This window comes from Abramis brama (genome assembly GCF_963993115.1).
Source record: "Abramis brama genome assembly, chromosome: 1".
Lineage (NCBI taxonomy): Eukaryota > Metazoa > Chordata > Actinopteri > Cypriniformes > Leuciscidae > Abramis > Abramis brama.
The window spans coordinates 64883214-64903378 of record NC_139963.1 but is presented as its reverse complement, the minus strand read 5'-3'; the positions used below and the strand labels follow the sequence as shown (position 1 = coordinate 64903378).

The 20165-nt window shown below is 42.1% G+C and overlaps 1 protein-coding gene across 1 annotated transcript in view; it reads right to left on the bottom strand.

Annotated features, from left to right (window-relative positions):
- LOC311078436 (uncharacterized protein) overlaps nucleotides 1–20165 on the bottom strand; it is a 50102-nt gene that overhangs the window by 18005 nt on the left and 11932 nt on the right. Inside the window, exons 2-3 of the mRNA XM_084107228.1 lie at nucleotides 9922–10206; nucleotides 9478–9834 (exon numbers count right to left, since the gene is read on the bottom strand). Of these exons, the coding sequence (XP_083963354.1) occupies nucleotides 9478–9834; nucleotides 9922–10206 (642 nt within the window). The remainder of the gene's footprint in view (nucleotides 1–9477; nucleotides 9835–9921; nucleotides 10207–20165) is intronic.

The following is a 20165-nucleotide window of genomic DNA, read 5'->3' as shown; positions in this document are numbered from 1 at the left end:
TTTGACAAGATGATTGACAGGTCAGTTTGAGTGTCAGGATGTGTTTAAATAAGCGGCAGAGAGCAACTGTTAAAGACACAAGTGTATGTCATGATAGTTTGTCCCAAATCATGTCTACTCTTCTGCTACACACTCAAAAGTATGCACCTTTTCTTCCCAAAAAGAGTACATACTTTTAGGGCGTAGTCTAAGTAGGTGAATTGAGCATTGGAAGTAAACAAGTAATAAAAACTCAGTGAGTGTTTTAGCGCAATTTTCTGACGTCATGGGATCACAACACTAAGAGATAGTAAATCTTTTTATGTTTTTTTTTTTTTTTTTTTGTGCGTTCCCGAGATTAGACCTTCCTTAACATAATGCCGAAAACCCGAAGTCTCTAGGTGGTCTGGTTGAGGAGGAGATAGAAGTGCAAGATTGGTGCGCACAGACAGAACAGAAATCATGAGTTAACAATCGCAATTTTGTCCGTAGGAAAATTGCGCTAAAAATAAGTGAAGTCGGCCATTTTCTCTTCAGTTTCATCTGAGCTGTTGAGGTGAATGGCAGGACAAACTTTCTCCGGTCAGACAGAAACTAAATGTAGGCAGAGATAACTATTTTTATTTAAGATCAAAAATATTATTTTAAAAAAGCTATTTAAACCAGTTTATTTCATATTGGGGTCATAAGACACCCAGACTTGATGAATAACTGAAGTTTTATATGTTAAACTTGTTGCCGAGCATTACGAGTGTACAGCTTATTTTGTGTTTCTCTCTGTTTTTGTATATCAAATCAAATCAAATCAAGTATATTTGTATAGCGCTTTTCACAATACAGATTGTATCAAAGCAGCTTCACAGTATTAAAATAAAATAATACAACAAAGTTTGTTTCTAGTGGAAATTATTGATTGATAGAATAAAATTAAATTAAATATCCCCAAAATATCCCCAACTGAGCAAGCCAGAGGCAACAGTGGCAAGGAACCGAAAAACTCCATCAAGTGACCTAATGGTGTCCTAAAACTCCATCAGGTGACCTAATGGAGAAAAAAAAAAACCTTGGGAGAACCCAGGCTCAGTCGGGGGCCAGTTCTCCTCTGGCATTTATGAACTAGAGGCCGGATTGTAGTTTGAGACTGTGAGATTAACAATATTATATGAATGCCTGGCTGAAAAGATGCGTCTTTAATCTAGTTTTAAACTGGGAGAGTGAGTCCGAGTAACGAACAGTATCAGGAAGGCTATTCCAGAGTTTTGGAGCCAAATGCGAAAATGCTCTCCCTCCTTTGGTTGATCTGGATATCCTAGGTATGACCAAAAGCCTCGAATTTATTGATCTTAAAGGGCGTGATGGATTATAGGGTGATAGAAGATCCGTTAAATAGACTGGAGCTAAGACGTTTAGGGCTTTATAAGTCAATAGCAATACCTTATAATTAATACGGAACTTTATAGGTAGCCAATGTAGTGATGATAAAATCGGTGTTATATGATCATATTTTCTTGATCTAGTAAGAACTCTAGCGGCTGCATTTTGGACTAACTGTAGCTTGTTTATTGAGGATGCAGGACAACCGGCTAATAAAGCATTACAGTAATCTAGTCTCGAGGTCATGAATGCATGAACTAACTTTTCTGCATCAGAAACTGATAGCATATTACGTAGCTTAGCAATGTTTCTAAGGTGGAAAAAGGCTGTTTTTGTAACATACGAAATATGATTTTCAAAAGACAGGTTACAATCGAGTATAACACCCAGGTCTTTTACTGTAGAGGATAAAGTAACAGGACATCCTACGATGTCAAAGTTGTATTGTGAGAGGTTCTGTGGGCGGTTTTTTGAACCGATAAGTATTACCTCTGTCTTGTCTGGATTTAATAAAAGAAAATTACGCGTCATCCAATCTTTTATATCTTTAACACACTCTGTCAATTTGGATAATTTAGCGTTTTCATCCGGCCGTGATGAAATATATATTTGAGTGTCATCAGCATAACAATGGAAACTAATTCCATGTTTCCTTATAATATTTCCAAGTGGCAGCATATATATTGAGAATAACAGAGGGCCCAACACAGATCCCTGCGGCACTCCATAGTTTACTGGAGTTATGATCGATTTTTCTCCATTTAAATAGACAAAATGGTAGCGGTCTGATAAGTATGATCTAAACCAGCTTAATGCTTGTCCTTGAACACCAGTATAATTTTGTAGTCGATCTAAGAGTATTGTATGATCTATAGTATCGAACGCAGCACTTAGATCAAGTAAAACTAGTATTGAGATGCAGCCTTGGTCAGAAGCTAAGAGTAAATCATTTGTGATTTTAACGAGCGCAGTTTCAGTGCTATGATGCGGCCTGAATCCTGACTGAAACTTTTCATAGATATAATTTTCTTGCAAGAAAGAGCCCAGTTGAGTGGACACAACTTTTTCTAGTATTTTAGACATAAAAGGTAGATTTGAAATGGGTCTATAATTTGCTAGATTATGCGGGTCTAATTGTGGTTTCTTAATGAGAGGTTTTATAACTGCCAGTTTAAATGTTCTTGGAACATGACCTAAAGATAAAGACGAGTTAATAATATTGAGGAGAGGCTCTTCCACTACAGGTAACACTTCCTTCAGTAGTTTAGTTGGTATAGGATCTAATAAACATGTTGTTGTTTTAGATGAAGTGATAAGTTTATTTAACTCTTTTTGTTCTATAGTTGTAAAGCACTGTAATTGTTCTTGCGGGGGGATAATTGAGGCTGAATTATAAGGCGCGATTGAAGATTGAACGTTTACAATTGTGGTTCTGATGTTTTCTATTTTCTCAGTGAAGAAGTTCATGAAATCATTACTACTAAACTGTAACGGGATATTTTGTTCGGGTGATGTCTGTTTATTTGTTAGTCTAGCCACGGTGTTAAATAAAAACCTAGGATTGTTTTGGTTGTTTTCTATTAGTTTGCGGAGATGCTCAGCCCTGGCCGCTTTTAGGGCCTTTTTATAACGTGACATACTGTCTTTCCACGCGATTCTAAAGACCTCTAAATTAGTTTGTTTCCATTTACGCTCTAAATTACGGGTTTCTCTCTTTAGAACATGCGTAGTATTATTGTACCATGGTGCTTTAATTTTCTCTGTGACCTTTTTTAATCTAACGGGTGCAACAACATCTAATGATCTAGAGAGAATGGTGCTCATAGTGCTAGTTAGTTCTTCTAGTTCATCTGTTTGTTTGGGTTCAGGCAGCAGCTGAGACAGATCGAAGCAACTCGAGAAATTATCTATGGTGGATGGAAGGATTGTTCTGCCTGGTCGAAAACGCGGCGCCGCATGACATATTACAGCAGTACGTAATATGCAAGTTACCAAGTAATGGTCAGTGACATCATCACTTTGTGGAATGATATCTATATCGGTTGGATCGGATCCATATGATATAATTAAATCGAGTGTGTGATTAAGACGATGAGTTGGTCCGGTGACGTTTTGTTTGACCCCAAAGGAATTTAATAAATCTATAAACGCAGCCCCTAACGCATCATTTGGATTATCTACGTGTATGTTAAAATCTCCAACAATTAATGCTTTATCTACATTGACCAATAGATCTGAGAGAAAATCTGCAAACTCTTTTAGGAAATCAGCGTAAGGCCCAGGCGGTCTATATACGGTAGCCAAGGCTAGAGATAATATGGATTTTTTTCTAACATCTAAGAGCGTAACATTTAGTACAAGTATTTCAAACGAAATAAACTTATAACCCGTTTTCTGAGTAACATTGAGAATATCTCTATAGACCGCTGCAACACCGCCGCCACGACCAATCAGACGGGGTTCGTGCTTATAGGAGTATCCTAATGGAGTAGACTCATTTAGACCGAAATAATCATTAGGTTTAAGCCAAGTTTCAGTAAGGCAAAGTACATCGAAGCTATTATCCGTGACTATTTCATTTACAATAACTGCCTTAGGTGTGAGTGATCTAATGTTTAGAAGACCTAGCTTTAGAAATTGTTTTTGGTTACTAATAGCAACATTTTCTGGTTTAATAACAATTAGATTTTTTCTAGATCCTGCAGTAGATTTATTATTTGATCTCACTAAACGAGGAATAGACACAGTTTCTATGCAATGTTCTACACTATTTATATCAGTTAATTTGGTGCAGCAGAGACTATGATTTGAACTTTTGGTTAATAGTCAAAAGGTATTTAACATTTTGGAGATGTTATCTGACAGAAGATCCGATCCGAATCTGCTTGGGTGTAAGCCATCAGCACGGTAAAGCCTAGGACGCTCCCAAAACAGATTCCAATTATTTACAAAGAGCAGTTTCTGCTCATTGCACCATGACATTAACCATTCATTTAGCGCGAATAATCTACTAAACTTTTCATGACCTAGTCGGTACGTGGGAAGCGGTCCTGACACAATGATCGTTATATCAGGCGATGTGCTGCGTACCGTATCGATCAGATTCCTGAAGTCTTTCTTCAGAACCTCTGTCTGTCGCAGCCTGATGTCGGCCCCTCCCGCGTGCAGGACCACAGTTCCGACGCGCTCGTTCAGAATCTCGGGAACGTGAGCAGCGATTTCAGAAACACGAGCACCAGGAAAGCAGTGACTATGCACCTTACTTTAACGTAGCTTGTACGTGTCGAACGATGGAATCACCGATGATCACAGCATCGCGTTCTGTTTCGCGAAGAGGGGAGAAGCGGTTTTGTGTGGATATCTCGAAAACCGGGAGGGTCGGAGAGGGTCTTAGTCTAGACCTGACTCGCGTCTTCCGCTGCGGAAATATCCAGGCTTCGTGGTGGCATGTTGGAGCCGGCGTAAACGAGACCATAGCTGATCGCGGCCTCGACGCTCGTGACCGATGCTGAGTAACGCACGGAGTAGACGAGGTCGGAGTCAGCGGGTTAGTAACGTTGATCACTGATTTGTGTTCATCGGCGCGTGATGTTTCAAGAGCTAACCGCCGGTCTATCAGCTCGGCTTTTCTCACTAAAAGGTCGTGGATCTGTTTCTCAACAGCTTCCAGCTCAGACTGTACCGCGTGTAGCTCAAATGTGTCCTCACCTGCACCAAAAGGTAGACTACTTACATCTGATATATTCGCCATTTTAACAGATGGACAGTAAGTTAAGTTAGCAACGACGCTACCAGTGATGCTATCAATATTAATACTAATTTATGACTGAAGTCTTGGATATAATCCGTCTTTTTAGTGGTACAGGTGTAGAGTAGACGCACGATAGGCGAAAAAATGTTTGTTTGTACCGTAAGTGAGTGTGGAGAAGACGCGTTCAGCCGTGATCCACAGGAGTAACCTATAAGAGTATCCGACGTTGGATCACTAATAGGCTTGAGACGCGTCTGCTCAACAGTCCGCGTTGTAACTATGAGGTGAGAAAAAATAGAAAATGTTCGTTGTAAGTGAGTTTAAAGAGAAATCAAGAATTATAAATCAATCGGGAGCTCCAAAGACAACAACGCGTTCAGACGCGACGCATGCGCATTCGAAACAGGAAGTTTTTTTGTTCACTTTTACATGTATGTTTTTTGATAATTTTGTGAGTGGATGAGCAGTATTTTATGTCTGTTTGGTGTTTTTCATGGATCTACAGTGAATGCGCTGCATGGATGAGCTCAACGTATCGTCTTCATGTGACGCTTTCTGTGAGAATCGAGTGAAAGAAACGGAGTGTTATATGAACACACTACTCTCACTGTTTATACTAAACATGTCCTGGAATATGCATAAGTACGCTAATTGGGACACACCATCAAAGTCCATGAAATGAAACTAAAACAACAACTCAATGTGACAATCATACTTTAGAATATGACAATCATATTTTGATTAGTTAACACTCAAGATATCATATTTTAACTTTGATCATCACATTACATAAAAAGTTAAAGGTCCCGTGTTATGCCCCTTTTCACAAGATGTAAAATAAGTATCTGATGTCCCCAGAGTGTGTATGTGAAGTTTCAGCTCAAAATACCCAACAGATCATTTTTTACAGCATGTTTAAATTGACATTTTTTGGGGCTCAGAAAAACGTGCTGTTTTAGTGTGTGCCCTTTAAATGCAAATAAGCTGCTGCTGGACGACACAGGGGGCGGAGCTTCATGAGCTCGCGCTCAGTCTCTCAGGACAATTTCATCTCACGGAATGATGATAATATCAGAAACTCTCAGTAACGGTGTTCATTTCAAGTCGGACAATAATGCCTACAGAGTCAGAGTGCTGTATAGAGATGAAACAGGTATAGTTTAGTTGTTTAATTACGGTTATTATAACGTATTTGTCATCTGCTTGTATGTATCCATTATTTATTAATAGCCTACAAGTCTGCTGTTTCGGACCAGGGGCCCGTTCTTTGTACGTCGCTAACTCACTTAGCTGGATTTGATTGTTGACGATTTGGCATGATCTTGGATTGTTTGGTTCTTCGACGCTCATCCTGGACTTGCTGTCATAGCAACAGGTGCGCAATCTTAAACCTGCTCGGGAGCAGGCTTATTTCATGTTAACAGGATTAGACTGCGGCTCATAAGCGGAGCTGATACAGGAAGTCCAGCGCAGCGCGATAGTGCACTTTATGAGATATATATTTTTTCTTGTGACTCGTGAGATTGTCGTTTACATTATTAATTTGTTGGAAACGCACATTTATTTTCGACTTGTCGGAGTCGGGCTTTAACTACAGCACAAACTGTTTGCATTGCCCTAAGATTATTTGCGAGTGGCTCTTTCTTTTACACTATTGGAGATTTTGTGGCATTTCCAAGCCACTTAAGACCCAATGTGGTAAAGCAGTTTTTTTTAAAGCAGTTTTTTTTTAGGCTATCATAATTTTTTATGAAGATCATGCAATCATGACCATGCCGATTACAGTATATGTCACTCAGGCTTCACTAACGTGATTGGTACAGACTAGCTGCTAGACCATAGACTGCCATCAAGGCCTCAATGATTATGTGAACAGAAAGTTGGATCACAATGTAAATGTGCAGCCCATTTACTATTGTGATTCTTAATATTCCAGATTAGTAATATTATATCTAATAAAAAAAAAAGGCAGTTGACTAAAATCTTCCATATCACAAATGTGAAAGCAAAATGGCCAGGATCTGTGCATGACTTAAGCATTTTCAGAGATTTACATTTATGCACATTATTTGAAAGTGGTAAGGAAAGTTCCACAATTAAATATCAAGCTCACTGTATTACATACACTTATGCTGATCCTAACAGAACTGCATTTTTTTCATAGCTGATTATGACATGTTCCTGCCTGCAGACAGGTGTTTTATGACCCCATTCCCTGACCCAAACCAGTTACAGTGCAGCTCTAGCCAGGACAAGGGCACACAATGAAATGAACTTTGGCTAACTAAAGGGAAGATGTCAGTGTCTGAAAAGTCTGAGGGTTGCACACCTGACAGGGCCTGTGACATTGTTGCATGTGCCATATTACACAACATTACCAAACAAAAAAAATATTAAATGTTTATAATAAAAGACAAATATGCTTAGTTCCTTGAGTTTTATTTCAATTGTTTTTGTAAAGAAAAGCCAGTGGTCAAGTGCCTGCAACAAGAGATATTAGACACATGTCTCATGCAACAAATAAAAAGGAAAAGTTGGCTATCCACTGCCCACCTGTAGGCCTATGCCTCCTCTGTCTGTGCAGACTCTTCTGTAGGCCTTTCTGTAGATGTGGAATCCTGCAACTTATATTGCAGCCATAAAGCATACACGTATAAATTAAGTAAAGTTATTTATGCACTTGCAGGTAGGCTAGTTCCTCCATATGCCAGTTATCTGAGAGGGTTTATTCACTGTCCAGTGCAATGGAAACAAATGGACATTACAAAGTCGTATACTTTCTTTCCTTAGGAAAGTTAGAAAATGTCCACTTACTGCACATATTGCCACCACTTTCTTGGGAACAGATACAAGTGTTGATGTATTGTGTAAAAGTGCACAAAAGAGGAAAACACAATGTCATTACAATGAACTACACTCGGGAAAAATGTGATCAATAACTCATGGCAAAATATTTTTACATTAACATAAGTTTATAATTTTTCACTTTCACAAATCAAAGCAATTCATCATTACTCAAGATTTAACAGTTGAAATGACTATACGGCCTTAATTTAATGCAGCAAAAATGATTTTACAGTGTAGGCTACTAAGATCTTTTCTTTTTTTTCTCAGTTTTTTTCTTGGTTGCTTTTATAATCAGACAACCATTTATTTAACAGTGCCTTTTATAAAAGAGACTATAATATAACTAAAAATTACCATTATGTAGAATATTTTTGTACTTCACTTTTATTTGTTCCCATGTTCTAGTGTGGTGACTCTGACATTACAATGAACAAAGTAATTATGCAATTATTAAAATACAAAAATATAGGCTAATATGTGATAAAAACATCTAACGTGGCCACTTCTAACGGATTTAAATTGTCTGCTACTTTTTGCCAGCCCTCTCTCCTGGCTTTTGCAGACTTTGAGGTGTTCCCTGGCATTTAAATTAAACATTAAAATTCCGAATAAACTTCGACTATTAGTTCTTGCTCTGCTGAGGAGAAAAACTGAGCGTGCTCTTTGGACACGCTGAACAGCCAATAGCAGCGTTGCTGATCAATGTTTCTACTATCGATACATATCCCCTTTTAACCAGCGCATGAACGCGCAATTATCTCAGATAACTCAATCCAGCGATACTAATCATATCCGGCAAGTGTGTTCGAAGAACCGAGTTAGCCAGATCATGATTCGCACGATGATATCATCTTGGATGTGTCATTTGATCTCGGATGTAATAAGCAACGTACGAAGAACGGGCCCCAGGTCCGAATGATGATCAAACATGTACTGATGAGTTTAATAAAGTTTATTGTACATCACACAAAAGATGAAGTGTCAGTTTTACTTCAGAAAATCACCGTAAGAGCTGAGTAAACACAGTAGGCTAAGTTATAAGAAGTGTGCAAGTAGCCAGTAGAGTTGAGGGAGTATTCCTGTGGGCGGAGGTTAGTCAAAAAACGGTTCTAGTGACGTCATTAAAGAAGGAAGTAGAGGGATGTAGTCCAATCCAGCCGTTTTTTGTAGTCGACTTCTGTTAAATAAAATATCTTGCTTGGCATTTAACTTTGAGCTTTATAATTTTACAGATATTATGTATGCTCTAACAGCAACATTACACACTAACTAAAGTTTGAAACATGGGATCACGAAGAACGGGACCTTTAATATTTTTGCTGTCAAGTTTCAATTCCTTTATTATTTCCAGCATCACGTTTTGGACTGTTCCTTCACTGCAGTTCATTAGTTTGAAGCAATGCTTTGAGTTACTCTTCTGTGAGAGTCAAAGAAGCTTTTGTTCCCTCAGTTTGTTCTGGTTCAGTGATACTGATAGACCTTAGTGTTACTGACATTATGAGGCTCTTCTAACACTGTTTTCTCACCTGAATACTTGACAGTGTATCTGACTGAGGTCTCGAGTTGATTTCTGCGAGTAAGCTGACATCTCCACTCTCTGTTGTTATCTTCATTCAGGAATGTTGTAGTCAGAGTGATGATACAGTGATATTGATCTGATGATGATAATATCTGATATCTGGAGTCTGTCTTCAGATCAACACCAGCCTGATTCACCCACAACAGCTCAAATCCCTTAGAACGGATCAAATAATCACAGGTGAATCCAGTATCTGAATACAACTGACAGGAGAGAGTCACAGAGCGGCCTGGACTGATCTCAGTCGGTGAGGATGAAGATGATGATGATGATGATGATGATGATGATGATGGAGACACTGAAACTGAACACAAGACAAATCACAGACTCTTCAATCATCATCTGAGTTTAAAGGGAGAATTTTAAATTGAGCACATAATCATAAACTTACCATGAAGAACATACAGATAAAAATAAGCACCAGTTCCTTGTTCCTGTCCATTTACACATTGTCTGCAGCTGTAAAACCCATAATCTTCTTCTGTGACGTTCTTGATGTTCAGAGAGCAGTCAGACTCCAGACTCAGTCTCTCATGTTTCTCTGTGTCTATGTCCTTTATCTTTGAATTTCTGAAACTCCATGTAGTTGATTTGCAGTCTGAAAGAGTTTTATTACAGGACAGACGGACATTTTCACCAGAACTGATGAACACATGAGTCTCCAGTCCACTGATACCTGAAACACAGTATATATCATGATCATTATGTTAATAAATGAAAACATAAAACATACCAGCATTAAAACCAGAAGACTAATATACACGCTGTAAAAAACTGTGGTGATAAAATACATTAGACAATAAATGAGATCCGTGCCACTAGATGATGATTGTGACCATTAACAAGCAACCATTGTCATCTGATCCTGTTTCTTTCAGCTTTTTTTGCAATAGCAAATGTATTTAAAGACAAAGCTACCACAGCCAAAGAAAAACTAATGTTCAAAAGTCAAGGGTCCAGAGCCCAACTAAGTCAAGTCAAGTCATCTTCATTTATACAGCGCTTTTAACAATGTAGATCTAAATCTTTACAGAGATAAACGTATAATTTAAGGTAACAGAGATTGTTTTGGCTTTATAGCGGTTCTTTAATAAAGTTATTTTCCAGCTAAAGTTAGTTTTGATTGATTCGCTTCCGTCGCAACAATCATTTGTTATTAAATTAGGGGCCGCCAAGACGACACCATAGATGCCATTCTTCTTATGATGTAACGAGTACATCAGGATTTATGGGAAGTGTTCCCAGTTCCGGCTGACCTAATTTTCTGAATTTTTATCTGGAATTTTCCCCTCTTTTGACAATTTAAATTTTAAGGGATTTCAATATACATGTGTGCTGCCCTTCAAAGCCCCTGGTCAAAGATTTTTTTTAAATTTATTAGAGTCATTTGATTTTATACAATGTGTTTCTGGTCCAACTCATGAACGTGGTCATACGCTTGACCTTGTATTATCTCTGGGATTCTCTGTTGGTAGTGTGAAGAATGCTGATACTGTTTTTTTCTGATTATAAGACTTTAATTTTTAGTGATGCAGTACGTCAGTATGCTCTCTATGACAGAGCAATAAAAGGCCACCAGCAGCGTCTCCCTTAGGTACTGCATCACAGTGTGGTATGCAAGCTGCACTGTGGCACAGAAAAAAAAAACGCTGCAGAGGGTCATCCTTTCTGTGGAAAAAAAAAACATTGGCTGCTCCCCACAGCCATCACAAATCTAAACACTCACTTACAGAAATAAGACTTTATCATGATGAATATCTTGCCTCTTTTGCACTGCATTTGCACTTTTCAGTACAGTGATTTTTTTTTAGACTACCTCTGTAACCTGTCCTATTATGTCGGTATGTTTCTGAGAGTATGATGTGAGTGAAAGTATGAATGTATTATTCTATGCACCAGGAGTAGCACTTTAAATTTTGTTGTGACAATGTTTTACAATGTTTTTACAATGACAAATAAAATTATTCTGATTCTGATTATTTTTAGTTCTAACTTTCCTTGAGGTGTGCTGGGTAATATAGTTTGAAGAGAGAGCATATTACTCCAGTGTTAATTAAACTACATTGGTTACCCATACGATACAGAATTCAATACAAAGCATTGTTGTATGTTTTTAAGTCTCTGCATGGCCTAGCACCTGAGTATGTTACTGATTTAATCAGTCGCTGTCAATCCAGTAGATCTCTGCGATCAAATGATCAATTGCTCCTCATGGTTCCATGATCCCGTTTAAAATGCAAAGGTGATTGGGCATTCTCTGTTGCAGCTCCTAGGCTCTGGAATGACCGTCCTCTGTCTGTAAAATCTTCTTCTTCTTTGGGTGTTTTTCAGAGTGCTCTTAAAACGTATTTGTTTTCTTTAGCATTTAAATATGCTTTGTAACCTGTGTATGTCATATGTTGTTTTTATGTTTTTATTTTTATTTTTCTCTTTTTATATTTTCTGTACAGCACTTTGGTTCCAGTTGTGGTGTTGAAAGTGCTCTATAAATAGAGTTGTGTTGAAAAAATGGTTACTTACGTAACCTCGGTTCCCTGAGAGATAAGGGAACGAGTACTGCATTGTAAAAGCTATGGGAAAACTCCTTTTCTCGAGAATATTGAAGCCTTTATTTTAAAACGCTGTGTATTCGCTGGTGACTACTCTGGAGATGTCCAGGGAGCCCCGGGACTTATAACAGAGTAGTCTGAGCCATCGCGGACCAGAAGTGTCAGGTCCTAGGATGTTATATACTGCAAGTAGTGATAAGTGCAGAGGGCCACTGCGGGCGAGCCTCAGATATATAGGTCTGGGCCCGAAGGGCTAGGGTCCTAAATGCAGAGGACTTGTGCCTGTAAGGCAGGAACCTCTAAATTATAGAATTTTGCAAATGTGGACGGAGCAGACCAGCCGGCCGTCGCACAAATGTCTTCTATAGGATCTCCACTTGACCACGCCCAGGAGGAAGCATGCCTCTTGTGGAGTGGGCTCTCACACCTATGGGGCACGGGAGGCCCATAGAAGTGTAGGCCAGAGAGCATCCACTATCCATCTGGACAGTCTGTGTTTCGTGACCGGAAACCCTTTGGTGCGGCCCCCGAAACAGACAAAGAGCTGTTCTGACTGCCTGAACAGGGCAGAATGCTCCAGGTAAACTTTCAGAGCCCTAACGGGGCAGAGCATGTATGAGTCACTATCGTCTTCTGGTGGGGGAAGAGCCGATAGAGAGATAACCTGGGCTCTGAACGGAGTTGAGAGCACCTTAGGTACATATCCATGTCTTGGTTTAAGGACGACTTTGGAGTCATTAGTAGTAGTAGTAGTAGTAGCCTTTATTGTCACTTAGCCACAAGTACCATCGAAATTAGCCATCAACCTGTCCATACAAACATACATACAATATGACAAGGGGGTAGACAGGACAGGAAGACAGAGGATTGAGGAGAAAAATACAGCATGACATGAGGAGAGGTGAGGAGAAAAAAAGGCAACCCCCCAGACTATGCTCCTGTAAGGAGTACAGTTTGGGAACAGTAAAAAAACACCTCAGCAACATTAGCACATAGTCAGTACACTCTACAACATGAACACACAAGACTTGCAACAGGGGAGGGGAGGGGAGGGGAGTGGGGGGTGGAGGTAACCCAGCACAGGCAAGCAGTCATCCGGTCCTGCAGACATTCTCGGCGCTGGTCACAGACCCGTCTGTCAGACTGGTGGTACAAAGCGTTGAAGGCGAGGGGGGGTGATTGCATATCTGTATATATGTAAGAGTTCGTGTATGTGTAGGTCTGGAGAGTCGCTACGCCTGGCATCATAATCTTGGTGCCTCAGTCCGCAGGATTGTCATAGCGATACACAGCAAGTGCCATGGAGTCAACCTTGATCAGGTCCCAGACAGAGTCAACAATCAGCAGATGTCAGTGGGGAGTGGGGGAAGGAAAGCAAAAGCGTCTCGCTGCAGTGCTCTTCCGAGGGAGTTGTTGTTCCACCAGCGGCCTCGGCCAAGGCCAGTGCTGGTGAGGGGGGCCGAAAGCAGATAAGATTGGGATTGTTTGGTCTTTGGGCGAGTAGCCGCATTCCAATTTACACAGCTATACTCCTGGTCCATTTGGGTCTCCGAAACGATCCATTTGCCTTTGCAAAGCTGTAAGCTTCTCCAAGATGTTATATTAGATCTTGGCTTCTCCAAGATCTATGAACCATATTGTGGTTCATAGACACAGTCTGAGTGCTGACAGCTCTGCCCACTGCTTCAATCATGACTGGCAGCCTTGTGGGGCTTTGAACAGCTGTCACCGTCTTCTTAATTCCTTGATAAACCAGGGCAATGCCTAATCCAATCAGCAGAAGACCTGTTATCATGGTTCCGAATAGGTAGATATCTTCAATGTCCTCCACGGAAAGAGCCGCCAGACACACGACCCGCCACCTCTCCCAACCGTCCATCGTGTAGCCAGCTGCGAACGTTACGGCAGGGCAGTCAGGTTCCCCCGAACCCAAGCTTCTCGTCGAGAAGATGGTGTCAATTGCGTTGAGAGACCAGTTGATCAAATCCATAATTTCTTAGTTTGGAGAGCAGTGCAGAGAGAGTCTCTCAAAGTACAAGACAGTAGACTAGACGAGACGAGAGGAGCAAAGCAGGGGAGGTAAGGGAGAGGAGGGGAAGAAAATGCGACCGCCTTCGTTGAGAGCCAAAGAGAAGGCCCAAACCCGTTTAAGCCCAAACTCAAGACAGGAAGCGCTCATAGAGAGAGCTTGTAAGTCCCCAAATCTTTTGACTGACGCTAGTGCTAACAGCAGAGCGGTATTAAGAGAGAGGGGCTTCAGATAGGCCGACTGGAGTGGCTCAAAGGGAGGTCTCTTAAGGCCCCGAAGGACCATCGACAGATCCAAGGCTGGCACCGAAGGTGGCCGAGGTGGGTTAAGCCTTCTGGCTCCTCATAGGAAGTGAACAATCAGGTCACTTTTACCTAAGGGGACGGCAGCCACTGGTGAGTGGAAAGCTGCCATAGCTGCCATAGCTGCCATGTACACTTTGAGCGTGGAGGGGGAGCGGCCCGCGTCCAACAGCTCTTGGAGAAAGGAAAGTATCATGGGTTCTTTGCCGTTGTGTGGGTCCAGGTTCCGAGCTAAACACCAGCTGGAGAACATTGACCATTTGAGGTGGTAGAGTAGACTGTGCTCTAGCCTCCATTATGGTGTTCAGGACTCCCACTGGGAGGTCCTGGGGTACCCATTGAGAGGCCATGCATGGAGGGCCCACAAGTCGGGACGTGGGTGCCAGATAGTCCTGTTGGCCTGCGTGAGGAGATCGCTCCTCAGCGGGATAGGCCATGGAGCTGTCGCTGACAGCTGCATCAGCTCTGGGAACCAGATCTGGGTTCGCCAGAGGGGGGCCACAAGAAGGACTGCGCACTTGGTGTCCCTGATCCGTTCGATGATCTGAGGGAGCATCGAGACTGGGGGGAATGCATATAGGGGAAGGCTGGGCCAGTCGTGGGCTAGCGCATCCCTGTTCTTCGAAAAGAAGATTGGGCAGTGAGAGTTGTCTTCTGAGGCGAAGAGGTTAACCTCTGCCCTGCTGAAGACTTCCCACAATAGGAGAACCACCTGGGGGTGGAGAGACCATTCCTATGGGGGAATGTTGCCCCGAGATAACATGTCTGCCCCTTGGTTCAGCGTGCCCGTGAGCTGCCCTGAGTGAGGTTGGCGTAAGCCCATAACAGTGATGCGCGGGTCAATGTATAAACAACCCGCACCCGACCGACGTTTTCAACTAACCCGCCCGCAACTCGGACCGCAAAAAAAAAAGAAGAAAATATTGTACCCGACCAGCTTCCTGACCCGCATTTTTTAAAAGTAGTAAATGCTCATCGTAGCGTCATTGGGCCATAGATGTAGGAACTAGGGTGCGGGGAGGATGTGGCCGCTGCTGGGTTTCCTATCATTATCGGATTAATTGCACAGTTTAACCATCATAGAGTGGACGTTTATCATTTGCATGTGTTTTTAAGTCCTGTCAGTTTAACAGGGCTTGCTTGACAGGGCATATATAAGAACGAGCAGAGAGAGAAAGAGAGAGAGTGAGCCCCGGCCGCGCGCGCGCACTCACTATTAATAATAATAATAATAGCTAAGTATTCTTTTTTTCCCGACCAAATGTGACCAAAACGGTAATAAAAATGCTGTCATTATAAAAGGTTTCTAATGTCAATGTATTGCTTGTTTTTTCTGTTTACATTTCATGGTGTGACACTTCTCTTCTCCCATGATCGAACATAGAATGCTGCTCGGCCAAAGCGTCAACAAGCTTCCCCGTACTTTTTGACAAGCGGCCAGAGCTTCTTTGCAGCTCAAGTCGGCGGCGGTGTGAACGTACGGTTAGGAGTGCGAACTGTTCTTTTTCTGAATGCTGTATGATATAGCCTAGTGTTATGTAATAAAGGCTTGATTTATTAATTTATTTCATTTCATTTTCTTAACAATTAAGATGCTGCATGTGTTAGTCTAATCCAGTGGTTCTCAACTCCAGTCCTCGGGACCCACTGCTCTGCACATTTTGTATGTCTCCCTTATTTAACACACCTGAACCAGATAATCAGCTTGTTAGGAGAGACTCCATGAACTGATTTGTAACCACTGGTCTAATCGAAGTGTGCGTCTCTCCCCAGTCTTCACCTTTTCTCTTGCTGCCACCATCTCTACCTGCAGACTGAGCTTGTGCGTCATCTTCGATTCTTCGCGCCAGTTATTCAGCCAATAAAGTGTAGGCCTATGTATTTCATAGAAAATTGTGCCTAGTACTATATAAATTACAAAGGTTTAATTGTCATCTCTATTTCAAACGACCTGACCGACCGCGACCAGAATATCATTAAAAATATTTTTAGATGACTCGTAACCGCGGGTAACCACGGGTGACCGCAGGCACCCGCTCATTTTGGATCAACCCGCGCATCACTGGCCCATAACAGGAGCTGTTCGGCCATGGTGAACAGGTTGCGGGACCTGAGGCCACCCTGGCAATTTATGTAGGACACCACTGCCATATTGTCTGTTCGGACCAAGACGTGGTGTCCCGCCAGATGCGGAAGGAAGGTTTTTAGGGCTAGAAAAAACGCTCTCAATTCGAGGCAGTTGATGTGTAGGCGTTTCTCCGAGCTCGACCTCATCTCTCCAACCGAGGTTGGAAGCATCTGTTGAGATAGCCTTCCGTTTCGAAACCAGACCCATGCTCACACCCTGCTGGTACCAGCTGGTGTCTTTCCAGGAAGCCAGGGCTTTGATACAGCGCTGGTTTACCCTGATGTGTAAGTGGCCCGAACACCACACATGGGCTAGAACTTGAGGCTTCAGCCACAGCTGAAGGGGGCGCATACGCAGTAGGCCTAGCTGGAGTACTGACGATGCAGAGGCCATAAGGCCCAGAGCCCTTTGAAACGTTCTGAGGGGCGTGAGAGAGCCCACTTTGAATGATGCAGCAAGACACTGGATTGAGAGAGCCCGATCTGGTGAGGGACATGCTCTCATATGCACAGAGTCGAGAACTGTTCCCAGGAACGTGGTCCATTGGCTGGTGGACAGCATACTCTTGGAAAAGTTTACTCTGAGCCCAAGGCGGTCTAGGTGGCCGAGGAGCCAGGCTTTGTGAGTAAGGGACTCCCCCTCTGACTGGGCCAGTATGAGCCAGTCGTTGAGGTAGTTTAGGATACACAATCCCCTGCTGTCTCAGGGGGGAGAGAGCCGCATCCATGCACTTCGTGAATGTACAAGGCGCTAGAGACAGACCGAATGGTAGGACTGTGTATTGATATGCTTGCCCCTCGAAGGCGAATCTCAAGAATGGCCTGTGATGGGGGTTCACCTGGATGTCAAAGTAAGCATCTTTCAGATCTACTGAGAAGAACCAGTCTCCTGGGCGAATCTGAAATGGGTCTCAGGCCGCCGACTTTCTTCGGAATGAGAAAATAACGGCTGTAGAGGCCCGACTCGCTTTATGATATTCATCACACAGTCGAACACTTTGGGGATGGCCCACCAGGCCTCGGCCCGAAATGCCAGCGGTTGGATTGCATCTGGAGGTGGAGCGCCAAGACTCGGGGGCCCGACCTGCTAGATGTTTTTGTGTAGAAATTTGCTCGATTTGTGCTCTGTATGAGTCACTGTTAACCCTCTGAGGTCGGTAATCACGCCGGTGTGATCTGCTCGCTTTTTTCCTTATCAGTTGAAACGAGAGTCCAAATTCTCTGTTGACTTTGATTTTACAAACAAGTTTCATACATCAATCGATCCTGTTAAGTGTGTATTATTTTTGTGTATACTCACAATAAAAGCAAAGTGTTGTGCTTTTTGCCAAATAAAGAAAAATAAACATGATGCGAGTTCTGCTTTCTCTCTGTCAGTGAAGTCAATTCTGAAACGTGTCCGAAAATGAACCATAATTCAGCGAATGCTCAGTCAAACAGGCATACAGACACACAGGCATGAAGCTTGAATTCTCTTCTTTTAAATGAAGTAATTTTGATAAAAAAACAAATATTCTCTGTTTATGTAATCTGTATGAAAAGAGAGAGATGTCAGTCGTTCTCATCTCAGCTCATTATGTTTTAATTTGACTCCGCCCACGGAGAGCGCGCGCTATTCAAATGCAAATGTGAGGCGATCCTGCAATCCTGTGAAACGCCCACATCAGCTGGATAACACACACACCGCGAGTTCACTTTCAGACTCATGTACTTTACGACGCTGTGAGGAATAATAGGCTACTATCTTGATAATAATCCTGGAAAATTTACCTCAGAAGTGCTGGAAGTTTCATTTCGAGGAGCAAAGGGATCCGGCTGAGGAATAGGTTAGTTCTATGCTTTGTTCTAATCGCAAGTGTCTGCACACGCTGAATGAATGAACGCACAGATGCGTGCTGTTATGTAGCTACAGCTGGAAAAAAAAGACTGTTTAAATATGAATCGCGTTTCTATGTATGAATGAATGAATGCACATATGCGCGCTGTTATGTAGCTACAGGTGGCAAAAAGACTGTTTAAATATGAATTGCGTTTCTATGTGTGAATGAATGAACAGCTTTTACCAAACTCTATGAGATGGGCATGCTGTCACAGGAGGGACAGCCGCCTTTAGTGAGCGCTGCCTTGGCGTGCTCAGGACCGAGGCAGACGGCACACCGAGTGTGTCTGTCAGACACATGCAAGGGAATCCCGCAGGACTCGCAGATGGGGAGCACCATTTGAAACAATTCGCTCTGCTCTTTTAGAAAGCATGTAAAGGATATTCTCATCGGATGCCACAGGGAAATGGCTGCCAGCTGAAGGCGTGGAATCTGCCAGGTGCTGAAGCGGTTCCGCTGAAGGGCTGCTCAACGGCGAGAGGCTTCTTGATCTGGAGAAGGTCAGCGACGAGATGAGGTGAGTTCTCTTCGCTGAAGGAGGTAAAATCTGTCCTTTGGCGATTTTTCTCTGAATTTGTACCCTTCAGCCATGCCCATTTTGGTGCTCTCAAGGCTAGCAAGGCTAGCAAGGCTGCAAGCGCTCTGATTGGACCGCGCGTCCTTGCTGAATCGCCATATGTTCGTGCAGTTGCCACAGCACAGCCAATCAGCATGCTTCAGTCAGCTATGATGTGCTCGCTGTGCAGCTGCACTGCGTTTTAAAATAAAGGCTTCAATATTTTCGAGAAAAGGAGTTTTCCCATAGCGTTTGCAACACAATACGAGAGAACCATTCTCGAAAGGGAACAGCATGTTACTGTCAAAATGTGGCTGTTGGAAAGGCGGGGCTTAGCGCACCTGTCAATCATCATCCTGAGGTAAAATGAAACTAGAGAGAGACTCGCACGGGACCGGGAGAAATAACCCTTATTTTGTGTGCTAGAGTGTGCGTCTATTACTGATTGTGAGTATCCGTTTTGATCAGCAGACAATCATTATTAATCATAGTATTTCATTTCGAGGCAATTTGGTATTTGTCGGCTGTTATGGAGGTAGTTTGAGTGAACAGTGTGAGAACTAAGATAGCACATTCGGCGCATTCACGAGCTGTGTTTACAATATAATATCACAGTTTAGGATATCGTCAGCCTGTTCCGTACCTGTTTATTCATGTTACTATAATACTATACTTAATTATTTGTTAGTTCATTTGGGGAGTTCTGTATAGTGCGCTGTGTGATATTCATTGTCAGTTTATGTACACTTTCGGTTTCAATGCCGATTATGTTTACTTAAACAATAACAGCGCCAAATTGCGTTGTATTGGTCAACGGTCAAAGTTGAGTTATGTATACCTTGTATAGTGTAATGCAATGTGATGTATAGTGTGATTTATTTTGATATAACAGTCAAGTCATGTTATGCTGATTATTTCTTTATGTTTTATTGTAGAACCACACATACATGCCTCACACAGACAAACGAATCCTCAGTGTTCAATAAACCCCTTTGATCGAATCAGACTGTCCTGATCCATTCCTGTGTTCTGATCGACACACCAAGAGGAAGGCTAGAGACATTAGAACCACTCCAGAACACAATCCTAATTTAACTATTTAACAAATTTGGTCCTTCGAGCCGGATATTGGCCATTGCTCTTGGATAAAGTGGATCCATCAGGTCTAATATGCAGCCAGAAGGGGTAAATG